Source organism: Neoarius graeffei, chromosome 3 (assembly GCF_027579695.1).
Source record: "Neoarius graeffei isolate fNeoGra1 chromosome 3, fNeoGra1.pri, whole genome shotgun sequence".
NCBI classification, from domain to species: domain Eukaryota; kingdom Metazoa; phylum Chordata; class Actinopteri; order Siluriformes; family Ariidae; genus Neoarius; species Neoarius graeffei.
The window spans coordinates 74,781,388-74,794,977 of NC_083571.1; the positions used below are offsets into that span (position 1 = coordinate 74,781,388).

At 39.9% G+C, this 13,590-nt stretch overlaps 1 protein-coding gene across 3 annotated transcripts in view; it reads left to right on the top strand.

Moving 5' to 3' along the window:
- Positions 1 to 13,590, top strand: part of slc5a6a (solute carrier family 5 member 6a) — a 114,858-nt gene that overhangs the window by 98,802 nt on the left and 2,466 nt on the right. The window contains exon 16 of one of the 3 annotated variants that reach the window (XR_009654366.1): positions 2,411 to 2,488. The exons of 1 other annotated variant lie outside the window; for it this stretch is intronic. Coding sequence is in view for 1 of the 2 variants with exons in the window: in XM_060917318.1 (XP_060773301.1) it covers positions 2,411 to 2,563 (153 nt within the window). In the remaining variant the exon portion in view is untranslated. Of the gene's footprint in view, positions 1 to 2,410; positions 3,720 to 13,590 lie in introns of those variants that run through there. One more of the 3 variants, XM_060917318.1, reaches the window with a different exon arrangement.

Here is a 13,590-nt window from a genome sequence, read left to right on the forward strand (position 1 = left end):
ATGAAGAGGCCACAAGGAAGTCAACCACAGCCAAATACCTCCAGAGAGTAAGGCAGGTCCTGAAAAGTCAGCTGAATGGTAAGAACAAGGTCCGAGCCATCAACATGTACGCACTACCAGTCATCAGATACCCCGCTGGTATCATAAACTGGCCAAAGGAGGAGATAGAAGCCACAGATATCAAGACTAGAAAGCTCCTCACCATGCATGGAGGGTTCCACCCCAAGTCCAGCACCCTGAGACTATACACTAAGCGGAAAGAGGGAGGCCGAGGGCTAGTGAGCGTCAAGACCACGGTCCAGGATGAAACATCGAAAATCCGAGAATACATCAGAAAGATGGCCCCAAAGGATGAACTGCTAAGTGAATGTCTCAGGCAGCAGAACCCTGATGAGAGTGCAGAGGAGGAGGAACAGACAACCTGGAGAGACAAACCCCTACATGGCATGTACCACCGTCAGATAGAGGAAGTGGCTGATATCAAGAAATCCTACCAGTGGCTGGATAATGCAGGACTGACAGACAGCACAGAGGCACTAATCATGGCAGCACAAGAACAGGCCATAAGCACAAGAGCCATAGAGGCCAGGATCTACCAGAGTAGATCAGACCCAAGATGCAGACTGTGCAAAGAAGCCCCTGAAACAGTCCAGCACATAGTAGCAGGGTGTAAGATGCTAGCTGGATCAGCGTACATGGAGAGGCACAACCAAGTGGCTGGGATAGTATACAGGAACATCTGCAACCAGTATGGAATAGAAATACCCAAGTCCCAATGGGCCATACCACAGAAGGTGGCTGAGAACAACAGGGCCAAGATTCTGTGGGACTTCAGCTTCCAGACTGACAAACAGATCCTGGCTAACCAACCGGACATAGTGGTGGTGGACAAAGAGCAGAAGAGGGTGGTGGTGATAGATGTGGCGATCCCAGCTGACGCCAACATCAGGAAGAAGGAACATGAGAAACTTGAGAAGTATCAAGGGTTGAAAGAGCAGCTGGAACGGATGTGGAAGGTCAAGGGTTGCGTGGTCCCCGTGGTAGTGGGGGCACTTGGGGCAGTAACCCCCAAACTGGGAGAGTGGCTCCAGCAAATCCCAGGAACAACATCTGAAGCCTCAGTCCAGAAGAGCGCAGTCCTAGGAACATCGAAGATACTGCGCAGAACCCTCAAACTCCCAGGCCTCTGGTAGAGGACCCGAGCTTGAGGATGACATGGATACCACCCCCCCCGCCGGGGGTGAGAAGGAGATTTTTTAAATGTGTATGTATATATATATATATATATATATATATATATATATATATATATATATATATATATAAAATGTGTATGTATATATATATATATATATATATATATATATATATATATATAAAATGTGTATGTGTATATATATGTATATGTGTATATATATATATATATGTGTGTGTGTGTGTGTATGTATATATATATATATATATATATATATATATATATATATATATATATACACATATACACACACGTGTGTGTGTGTGTGTTTGTGTATGTATGTAATGGGGGGACCCTCAGATCATTTATGCATACAATTTTTCTTTGAAGCATTTAACATAAGTTTACTGAAGTGATGTCAAATTTATAGTGAATATGCTTTTGTGGAGTTCATTCTTTTATTCATTTTTATATTTCTGATTTTGTGTGGGGACGCACCCCTGGCAAATAGAGCAATAAATAACATAATAAAACAATAGAATTGCAAACCAAATGCATAAATAATTTGTTAGCAATTTTTAGACGTGTTATTTTTGAAAAGTTTCTGCCCATTTTCTTTCTATGGCCATTACAGGCTGGGAAGGTAACAGTCCACTTGAAAGAATTCTAACAAACAAGAGAACCTCTACCCCTCCCCCTCCCTTTTTTATTCTTTATTTATTATTATTTTAAACTTTGCGTGGAAATGTGTGTGTCTGTGTTTGTCATGTATGCTACTTCTGCAAAACAAATTGCCCTTTGTGGGACAAATAAAGCATTACTTACTTACTTACACTTTGAAAGGCCCAGTACAGCCCCAATTCACATCAACCGATTTCAAAACCAAGAAACTCAGTTTTCCACAGCATGTCCTCTTTAACATACTGTAAATGTTTAGTTTGTTTCAGGGTGGACTTTTCCTGTAACAAAGACATTGGATTTAAATAAAATAAAAAATTCAAAGTAACCTACAACTGAGAGAGAATGCTATACAAGCATGTAGATTTTTTGAACCAACAATGATGCAAATGGCTAAAAAAAAAAAACCCGATCAGAAACAATTGTGAGATAGTTACAAGTAAACATGAGAGTTAAATTAAGTGTTTGTATGCAGAAGGTGTTGAAAAATTACTGTATTTACTGACTGTCAAGTTCCTATTCATCTTACTTATACAGCCCAAGACTCTGGACAGGCAGCTACATCAAAACGAAAAGAAAGAGAACAGCATTGTCCAAATTAAGGATGAAGACGAGAATGAACAGGAGGAATCCAAAACCTCACAGGTTTTATCCAAGCTGGTGAAAGTGGAGCAAGAGACAGCTTTGTGATTTGTTCTCTAAATTTATTATTTTAACAGATGATCAAGGCCATATTTACTGTCATATAAACTGAAAAAAAATTATAATCATGATGTCCACAAAGATCCGTTGCTGTAGATGTTAGTTGTTCAGAACATACTTTTGCACAATCTGCTGTTATGTCTTTATAATGATTAGGCAGTACTAGTGAATTTAGCATTAAATTCATGTAGGGAGGTGTGTGTGAGTGAAATGTACTATTCATTTTATCTAATGGATAACTGTGACAGTTGACCAATTAAGCAAACAGCCTCAGTACTGACATTTCATACCACCCCAATTCCAAAAAACTTTGGGTGCTGTGTGTAAAATGTAAATAAAAACAAAATGCAGTGATTTACAAATCGGGTGTCACAGTGGTGTAGTGGTGAGCCCAGTGGCCGATGGGGGCCTTTCTCTGTGGAGGTTGCATGTTCTCCCGGTGTCTGCATGGGTTTCCCCCACAGTCCATAGACATGCAGTTAGGCTAACTGGCTACTCTAAATTGCCCATAGGTGTGAACGTGTGTGTGTGTGTGCGGCAGTCGTCTGGGTGTCTGAGTAGCCCTATTCAGGACAGCACTGCTCACCTCTGTAGCCTGAGAAAGAAAGAAAGCACAACTTTATTCATCACACACTTCTGAAGTTTCCTCTCTGCATTTAACCCATCTGAAGCAGCAAACACACATGCACACACGTGAGCAATGAGCACACACACATACCCAGAGCAGTGGGCAGCCATAATACTAACAGCGCCCGGGGAGCAGTTGGGAGTTAGGTGCCTCGCTCAAGGCTTATATTTTTATTTATACGACTTTGGTCTATAGCTGTCAAAGGCCTTAGCCTTAAAACCGGTTCCTGCTGTGATGTCACACACTCAGGGCTGGCTGGCTCAGCGGGGCAGCTCGAATGCCAACTTTGTGGTTGATTTTTAACTCTCAAAAATATATTTTTTTAATTCCCATTTATGCAGCATACAAGAGTCAAGGGTGGAGATACTATCCACTCAGAAATGTATTTAAAAATAAAGGTTCTGCGTATCTCCTTTAAAAGAAGAGGGGATGCTACAAAGTGGTAAACATGGCCCTGTCCCAACTTATTTGAGACGTGTTGCTGCTATCAAATTCAAAATTACCCTTTTTTTTTCTTAAAATGGTACATTTTTCTCAGTTTAAACATTTGATATGTTGTCTGTTCTATTATGAAAAATCTATGATTTTATGAGATTTGCAAATCATTGCATTCTGTTTTTATTTACATTTTATACAGCATCCCAACTTTTTTTTTTTTTTTGGAATTGGGGTTGTAGAAAATGACGACGGACGGTGTCTTGCAAAGGTGTTCATGCCCCTTGGTGTTTGTCCTGTTTTGTCACATAAGCTGGAATTAAAATGGATTGTGGGGGGGGGGGTTTAGCACCATGTGATTTACACAACATGCCTACCACTTTTAAAGGTGTAAATTGGTTTGTGTTTTTTTGTTTTTGTTTTTTTAATATTGTGACACAAACACAATAATGAAACTCCTAAATTCACTACACAAGTCACATAATTAGTTGATTAAGATCCACCTGTGGGCAATCAAAGTGTCACATGATCGGTCATATGATGTCTGTATAAATCAGCCTGTTCTGGAAGGACCCTGACTCTGCTACACTACTAAGCAAGCAACATGAAAACCAAGAAGCACTCCACACAGGTCAGAGACAAAGTTGTGGAGAAGTATAGATCAGGGTTGGGTTACAAAAAAATATTCCAAACTTCAAATATCCCACAGAGCACCATTAAATTCATTATAGCAAAATGGAAAGAACATGGCACCACTACAAACCTGACGAGAAGGCCACCCACCAAAACTCACAGACCGGTCAAGGAAGAACACATGGAAGAAAATTCTCTCATCAGATGAGACTAAGATTTAAATTTTTGGCCATCACAGGAAATACCATGTGTGGTGCAAACCCGACACTTCCCATGACCTTGAGAACACCATTCCTACAGTGAAGCATGGTGGTGGCAGCATCATGCTGTGGGGATGTTTTTCATCTGCAGGGACAGGAAAGCTGGTCAGGACTGAAGGAAAGATGGATGGCACTAAATACAGGGCAATTCTGGAGGAAAACCTGTTTGAGTCGGCCAGAGGTTTGAGACTGGGATGAAGGTTCACGTTCCAGCAGGACAATGACCTTAAACATACTGCTAAAGCTACACTGGAGTGGTTTAAAGGGAAACATGTAAATGTCTTGGAACGGCCTAATCAAAGCCCAGGCCTCAAGCCAATTGAGAATCTGTCTCATAACTTGATTGCTGTACACCAACGCAACCCATCTAACTTGAAGGAGTTGGAGCAGTTTTGCCTTGAGGAATGGGCAAAAATCCCAGTGGCTAGATGTGCTAAGTGAATAGAGACACCTCAAGAGACTTGCAGCTGTAATTGCAGCAAAAGGTGGCTCTACAAAGTATTGACTTTGGGGAGTGAATACCTGTGCACACTCCAGATTTCTGTTTTTTCATCTTAATTACTGTTTGTGTCACAAAAAAATAATAATAATTTGCACTTTTAAAGTGGTAGGCATGTTGTGTAAATCAAACGGTGTCAACCCCCCAAAAATCAATTTAATTCCACTTTGTAATGCGACAAAACAGGACAAACACGAAGGAGGATGAATACTTTTGCAAGACACTGTATGTCTAAGTCACTAGAAGCAAAAGTATTTTAACAGAATAAAACCACATACTCTGAGCATTCTGTTATTTATTTTCAATACAGTACATGTGCCTTTTTTTTATATAAACTTTCAGCTGGTTTGTTTTTAATATGCTCCCTAGACAAAAATCAGTACCTTGTGTCATTTTCTTATTATCCACCCTAATAACCTGTCAGGTTTTTGTACGTTTCAGCTAAAGGTAATGCTCCCTATTTTTGGTGTTTCAATATTGTATTCTGCTTGGATGCAAAGCACAAAAAGCAATCTCTGAGTTTGGTCAACAACTGACAAATCCGGTATTATACCAAGTTGTTTGTCCGGGTGTGCAGCCTGTTGACATTGAACAGTAAGGCATTATTATTTGTCAATGTGATGTATACACACAGTGCTCAGCGTAAATGAGTACACCCCCTTTGAAAAGTAACATTTTAAACAATAGCTCAATGAACACAAACAATTTCCAAAATGTTGACAAAGTTTTTAATATAACATCTGTTTAACTTATAATGTGAAAGTAAGGTTAATAATATAACTTGGATTACACATTTTTTCAGTTTTACTCAAATTAGGGTGGTGCAAAAATGAGTACACCCCACAACAAAAACTACAACATCTAGTACTTTGTACGGCCTTCATGATTTTTAATGACTGCACCAAGTCTTCTAGGCATGGAATGAACAAGTTGGCGACATTTTGCAACATCAGTCTTTTTCCATTCTTCAACAATGACCTCTTTTAGTGACTGGATGCTGGATGGAGAGTGATGCTCAACTTCTCTTCAGAATTCCACATAGGTGTTCGATTGGGTTCAGATCAGGAGACATACTTGGCCACTGAATCACTTTCATCCTGTTCTTCAGAAATCCAACAGTGGCCTTAGATGTGTGTTTAGTCATGTTGGAAAAGTGCACAGTGACCAAGGGCACGGAGTGATGGTAGCATCTTCTCTTTCAGTACAGAGCAATACATCTGTGAATTCATGATGCCATCAATGAAATGCAGCTCCCAGACACCAGCAGCACTCCTGCAGCCCCACATAAGGACACTGCCCCCACCATGTTTCACTGTAGGCACCATGCATTTTTCTTTGTATTCCTCACCTTTGCGACGCCATCAGTTCCAAAAACATTTATCTTGGTCTCTTCACTCCAGAGTATAGAGTCCCAGTAGTCTTCATCTTTGTCAGCATGGGCCCTGGCAAACTCTATGTGGGCTTTTTTGTGCCTGGGCTTTAGGAGAGGCTTCTTTCGTGGACGGCATCCATGCATGCCATTCCTCTGCAGTGTACGCCGTATTGTGTCATGGGAAATAGTCACCCCAGTTTGGCTTTCTATTTCTTTAGATAACTGCAGTGAACTTGCATGCCGATTTTCTTCAACCCTTCTCATCAGAAGACGCTCCTGTTGAGGTGTTAACTTCCGTGGACGACCTGGACGTCTCTGCCTCTTTTCCACCAAATCAGTTCCAGGGCTGGTTCGGGGCCAGTGCTGGTGCTGGTTCACAACTCGTTCAACTCGCGAGCCAGCTGAGAACCAGTTTGCTTTTCCATAGCTCGTGGTGCTAAGGGAAGACACGTCATTACATCGCTGTATACGTCAGTTACGTTGCTGTATACGTCATTATGCCGCTACGTTTGCATAAACCTTGGCGCGAATATCGAAGCAAAAACAACACGGAAGAAGCAGCAGCAGCAATAATAATAATAATAATGGATGACTTCGCGTTTGTACAGCTGCTGCTTCTCGATGCTTAAAAATGGTGATCTTTCGTGGTCTTATTGTTGTTGGCCTTAACAACTCCGCGCCCCCCGCTCACGTAAACGGTTCTTTCCTCTGGCCCAGCAGAGAGTTGGTGCTAGCCTGGAACTGGTTTTTCTGGCCCCAGAGCCAGTTCTTTGTCAGTGGAAACAGAAAACCCAGTTCCAAACTAAGCACTGGCCCCGAACCAGCCCTGGAACTGCTTTGGTGGAAAAGGGGCATCTGTGAGATGGTTGCAGTTCCATCTTTCTTAAATTTTTTGTACCACTTTTGCTACAGTATTCTGACCTGATAAGTAAAGCTTTGCTGATCTTCTTGTAGCCTTCACTTTTGTGGTGTAAAGAAATTATTTTTGGGGGGGGAATTCTGAAGAGACAAGTTGAGCTTCACTCTCCATCCAGCATCCAGTCACTCAAAGAGGTCATTGTTGAAGAATGGAAAAAGATTGATGTTGCAAAATGTCGCCAACTTGTTCATTCCATGCCTAGAAGACTTGGCGCTGTCATTAAAAATCATGGAGGCCATACAAAGTACTAGATGTAGTAGTTTTTGTTGTGGGGTGTACTCATTTTTGCACCGCCCTAATTTGAGTAAAACTGAAAAATGTGTAATGTAAGTTATATTATTAACCTTACTTTCACGTTATAAGTTAAACAGATGTTATATTAAACTTTCTTTTCAACATTTTGGAAATTGTTTTTCATTGAGCTATTGTTTAAAATGTTACATTTCAAAGGGGGTGTACTCATTTACGCTGAGCACTGTATTTATTTATATATACTTTTTTTTTTTTTGTCTGGGGACCATAAATTTATCTGTACTGCTGAGGTGAATTACCATTAGCCTTTTTTTTCTTTTAAACATAATCTCCAAATGTCAGCACTCAGTTTATTTGAAACATTGTTCATAGAATTTTATTATGTTTGCACTTTTTTTTTTTTTTTTTTAAATAAGTGTTTTGGAAAAGTTTTGTTGGCAGAAGGAATATGCTGATAAACTTTTCCATCCCTCATAGTTCTTTAATGGTTGGATATCATAATATTGCATGTTAAAATAATTTATAGATTGATCACTAATTATGTTGGTTCTATTCGTGCTTTTATGGAGCTCTCATTTGGTGAACAGAATTAAGGGATTGCTGTTGAGAACGATATTTGCAGTGCTGCCATCAACTTGGCCAAAACAAGATGCCATATACTGCCATTCAGATTGAAAGCATGGGCTGTGACAATATGTGGCTTTATCTGTGTTCAATATTGTGATGTATGGTAAAACTTATTATGTCCTGTTAGATTTTTTTTTTAAATTCATCATCCAAACACTTAAAAGGATTTCCATGTCATCAGCAATATTAGCATCTTGAAGTCTTTTATATCAATGGGAACTACAGTTGAAATACCTGGGTTAAACTGGAAGAGTCCACGTGAACTCTGTTATTCTCAAAAGAGCATCTAAATTTCCATCACGTAGTATGATCAATGAGGAAGTCTTTTTTTTCCCATTTCTTTGATAAACGTGTGTGTGTGTGTGTGAGTGAAACTATCTAAATATTGGCATTCTGTATACTGAGACCTGCTGGTCAGTTATTGACTGAGTTTTCAATATTTTTTTCCCCCTGCATCTTTATCAGTGACTTGTTTCATCAGCCAAATGATAACACGCTTAATTTTGTGCACTTAGGTATTTTAAAACCTACATGTTTTCTCCAGCTTAAGACCTGAAAGTCATCCCATGTGACCTTTTACACTGGGCCGCTTGTGATTCTGTGAAGCCTTTGTGTTTTTTGAGTGTGAGATTTGTTTCCTATATATTATGTTGTCCCACTGTGAAGCAGCATTTGTGATGTTGAATCTGTTGTTTTTCTCATGAAATTTTTTTAAATATTTATTTAAATATGCTGTGTAGTGTTTACAAAATGGACCTGGAATTGACATTCATCTCCAAAGATATATAGATAAGGTTTTTTCCTGACTTTATTAGACACTGTCTGCATATTGTTGCAAGCAGTATATTGTACAGACAGTTTGGTCCTTCTGAAATCCCTGACGAGATTCAAGGACTGAATAAAAAACAGCAGCTAATTTGTATTTATGTACTTTCAGAAATTAATGTTGATTGACATGGAACGAGTGCTTGCATTGTCTAAAGCAGTGTTTCTCAGTTCTTGTCCTAGGGCATTATTGATTATCCTACAGTATTTGCACATAGCTGCATTCAGTCTGTTACTAAATGCATACTACTAAAATTAGCTGCTGTTTTTTTCTTAGGATCAAAACTTTAAGTACCATTCATAACTTTCTTAACTTAAATAATTGGGGGTTTGGTTTAGGTGAAGTGCCACTGCCAGTGTCCTCTTGATAGCTTTTAGCATGCAACACTGACATGGTTCAGCATGAACCATGTCAGTGTTGCATGCTAAAAGCTATCAAGAGGACACTGGCAGTGGCACTTCACCTAAACCAAAGGTGAAGTGTTTTCTATTGTTTTCTGACAGACTGATGGAAATGAATTTTAATTTCTTAAACATTTGTAATCCTAGATGCTACAGGCCATCTCCATCTTCTTTTCATACCTGAACTTACTTGAAGAGTGTGCACTAATGCTTGCTTTCAACATCTCAATTTCACGGTCACATATTTTCCCCTGTAGTAAATGCACATTACTGAACATGAAATCAAACTTTAATCTTACTCTCACAAATTTGAAACATTTTAACTACATTTCACTAATTGTTTTAGATGATTTAAATCTCACCCTTAATTAGCTAAATCTTTACATTATGTATCACCCCTGAAGTCCAGAAAGCACTGTGATGGTCACACCTGCCTCAAGGCTTTATTTCTCTGTGTAAGGTTTTTCAAGTTTTAATTTTATGCAGTAAGAAAGCAGAACACTCAAGTAATTACAAGCCAGAGCATATTTGTATAATAAATATTATGAAAATATTTATTTTCATAGATATTGTCACACTTTTTCAGATGGTTTCCAAATCCATTTTATAGTCATTCCTAATGTGCATTCCAAAACACACACGCACAATGGAGTCAGACCAACTTCATTGCTTTGGTTGTGCCTTCACTCTGTTTCTTTATTTGACTGGTTGTAGAAGTTTCAGAGAACCTTCAGGGAGCATGATGAGGTATGTGTATGAGTTTAAGAGCAATGATAGCGATGACACTTCAAACTTACTTGAGCAATGATAGCGATGAAATTTTACTATGTTCTTGAAAGCCAAACAAAACTATTTGTAATCAATGATTTAATGCTTTTCATTGTGTACTTTTTAAAAATTAAATGTCTACTTGTGATTTGTGCTGTTTGCTGTTTCCATTCAGATTCATTACCATTTTACCTGAAATAATTTGAGGTGTTTCTTTTTTTCTTCTTTAAATATGTGAAATAAACATGAATATGAACATAGTACAAGTATGAATGTAATTCTATAATAACAAGCAAGACGATTATATATGGGACATAATACTACTGCTGTTTTGTATGGGCTGGTTTTACATAGATGTCCTACATTTAAATAGTTCTCTCTTAATCCATTTAACTTTCTGATTAAGAAAATGTATGTCCATTTTATGGTCACTAAAAAAGGGAGAGGAAAAAGGACCAGCTTAGAGGCCCAATAAACACTTTGTACGCTTTTTTTTAAAACACAAATTAACACATCCCCTTCAAACACCTTTTTAAATGAATATATAGTACTCATAATACTAGATTTATATAAAATGTGAAATAAAAAAAGCCTGCTCACAAAGTCCATATTTATCAAAAATATTATGAAAATATTTACTTTCATAGGCATCTCATCTCATTATCTCTAGCCGCTTTATCCTGTTCTACAGGATCTTTTTTTTTTTTTCCGTTTCCGGTTGAGAGTACGTCGTGCACGTTCTGGCTGCCGCTTCTCACCGGAGCTCTTATTTTATTTCTTTTTCTATTTTTTTTCTTTCCTGTATGTTTGTGTAGTTTGGTGTTTGTTTGTTTTGTCCGCCGGTTGTGGTGTAGCTCCGGACCTAGTTTGGGGCGTCGGTTCCCTCCAGGCCTTGGTTCGCCATGGGCGATGCCTGTGCTCCCAGCTATGGACTGCAGTGAGCCTGTTGCTCAATTTACATCGTGGTTGTCCAGCACTCTGTGCTTTAACGCTTGGCGTGATGTTCCGAGCGATGTTGCTCAGTGGCGTCACGGTGGCTGTGCAGGCGGTTTGGGACACACCTGCGCTCTGCGTGGCTCTGCTCGCTGTGTGGATCCATGGCGTGGTGTTCGAACGATGTTGCTGACGGCGTCACAGTGGCGGTGCTGGAGATGTGGGACTTGTTTTTGTGCGCCTTTTGGTGGGACTGTGGCTGCTACACCACGGGAATTACATCCTGACCCCTACTTGGTGGACTTTTTACTTTTTATTTTTTATTATTTATTTATTATTATTTTTTTTTTTTCTTTCCTTTTCTATAATTGTAAAGCGTCCTTGGGTTTTTTGAAAGGCGCTATATAAATTTAACATTATTATTATTATTATTATTATTATTACAGGATCGCAGGCAAGCTGGAGCCTATCCCAACTGACTACGGGTGAAAGGCGGAGTACACCCTGGACAAGTCGCCAGGTCATCACAGGGCTAACACATAGACACAGACAACCATTCACACACACATTCACACCTACGGTCAATTTAGAGTCACCAGTTAACCTAACCTGCATGTCTTTGGACTGTGGGGGAAACTGGAGCACCCGGAGGAAACCCGCGGACACGGGGAGAACATGCAAACTCCACACAAAGGCCCTCGCCAGCCACGGGGCTCGAACCCGGACCTTCTTGCTGTGAGGTGACAGCGCTAACCACTACACCACCGTGCCGCCCTCATAGGCTCCTGACAATTTTAATTACGTTTTCTGGCCAAATGTATGTGCTTATGGGTTTTGTTTTTTGAGTAATTTAGTATGTCCCAGGGGTGGCATGGTGGTGTAGTGGTTAGCACTGTTGCCTCACAGCAAAAAGGTTCTGGGTTTGAGCCCAGTGGCCAGCAGGGGCCTTTCTGTGTAGAGTTTGCATATTCTCCCCGTGTCTGTGTGGGTTTGCTCCAAGTGCTCCGGTTTCCCCCACAGTCCAAAGACATGCAGGTTCAGTTAATTGGTGGCTCTAAATTGACCGTAGGTGTGAATGGTTGTTTTCTTCTATGTGTCAGCCCTGCGATGACCTGGCAACTTGTCCAGGGTGTACCCCACCTCTCACCCATAGTCAGCTGGGATAGGCTCCAGCTTGCCTGTGATCCTGCACAGGATAAGTGGTTATAGATGATGGATGGGATAGTATGTCCCATTTGTATGGGTGTGGTGGTCAGGTGTCCACATACTTTTGTATAAACATATATGTATATATTCATTCAACATTTGCATTCTGCATTAGTGTTAATATTTAAATTACAGATTAAATTTAGTGTGACATTAAGAAAGATTAGTTCTGCAGAGACAAGCAAGTGAAAACCAAAGGAGAAACTTAACGGCCTAACAGCCAATTCAATTTCAGCTACTCTATTTTATAGGCAATCATGCCAAATACAGATTTAATTCTATTTTGCTTTTTTTTTTAATTTCACTATTTTGAAAGCACCTTCCTTCACCGTCTATGCTGCATTCTGCTTTATATTTACTGTCCACCTTCGTAGCAATTAAAGAAAACTGTGATTAGTCAGTTTATTGTTAACAAAATGCTCCTTCACTTTTTCCCCTCCACAGTCTTGACAAATTTGTGGATATCTTGGGCCATTAACTCTGGTACTTTCATGGCAACGAAATGGCCACCTCTGGGCATCAAGATTGTAGTGCACCAGTTGTTGGTACTTCTGCTTGGCCCAGGGTTCTAAGTAGGCCTTTTCAGCATATCAGGCCCATACGCAATATTTCCTTACCGCTGTGCCCACGATATTGCTGATATGCCGCTACACTAATAAACCTGTCAATCTTGAGAATGCGGTCTTTTGTTTAATTTTCTCTTGTTGTCCCCACGCGACAGCACGCCACCATGCGAATGTTCTACATTCGGACATACTCCACTCCCCGTCCACGTAATCATCCAGTGCATAGCTGCCTGAGTAGTTCCGTGTGGAGATCGTCACTGATCATGCTAGTCTGGCTAACTTCCTTCCTTATGCTGTGTCCATGATGATAGGCACTTACACGCCATGCACATAACGTGCTGGTCCATGAATTAGATCTGGATAGTTGTGTATTGTAATTGAATGGCTGAAGCTGAAAATAAAGCTGACAGTGCGTGAACATCAACTGGTTGTTTTTATTCTTGTTCCATAAATATGTCACCAATATAGCTGAATATTAATTATTATAAGTCTTCAATCAAAAACAAATCAGCAACTATTGGCAAAAAAAATCTCAATATTACTAAAGAAAAAGAGTGACTTTCAGGGAGGCCTGCAAGTGCCAGGAAATGTACTAGAATGCATCTCTGAGCATGTACCGTAGAACCTGTGGGTTTTTGGGGACCTAAGGTGGCCCCTGAACCCCCAGCCATTATGACTGGTGCCACTATG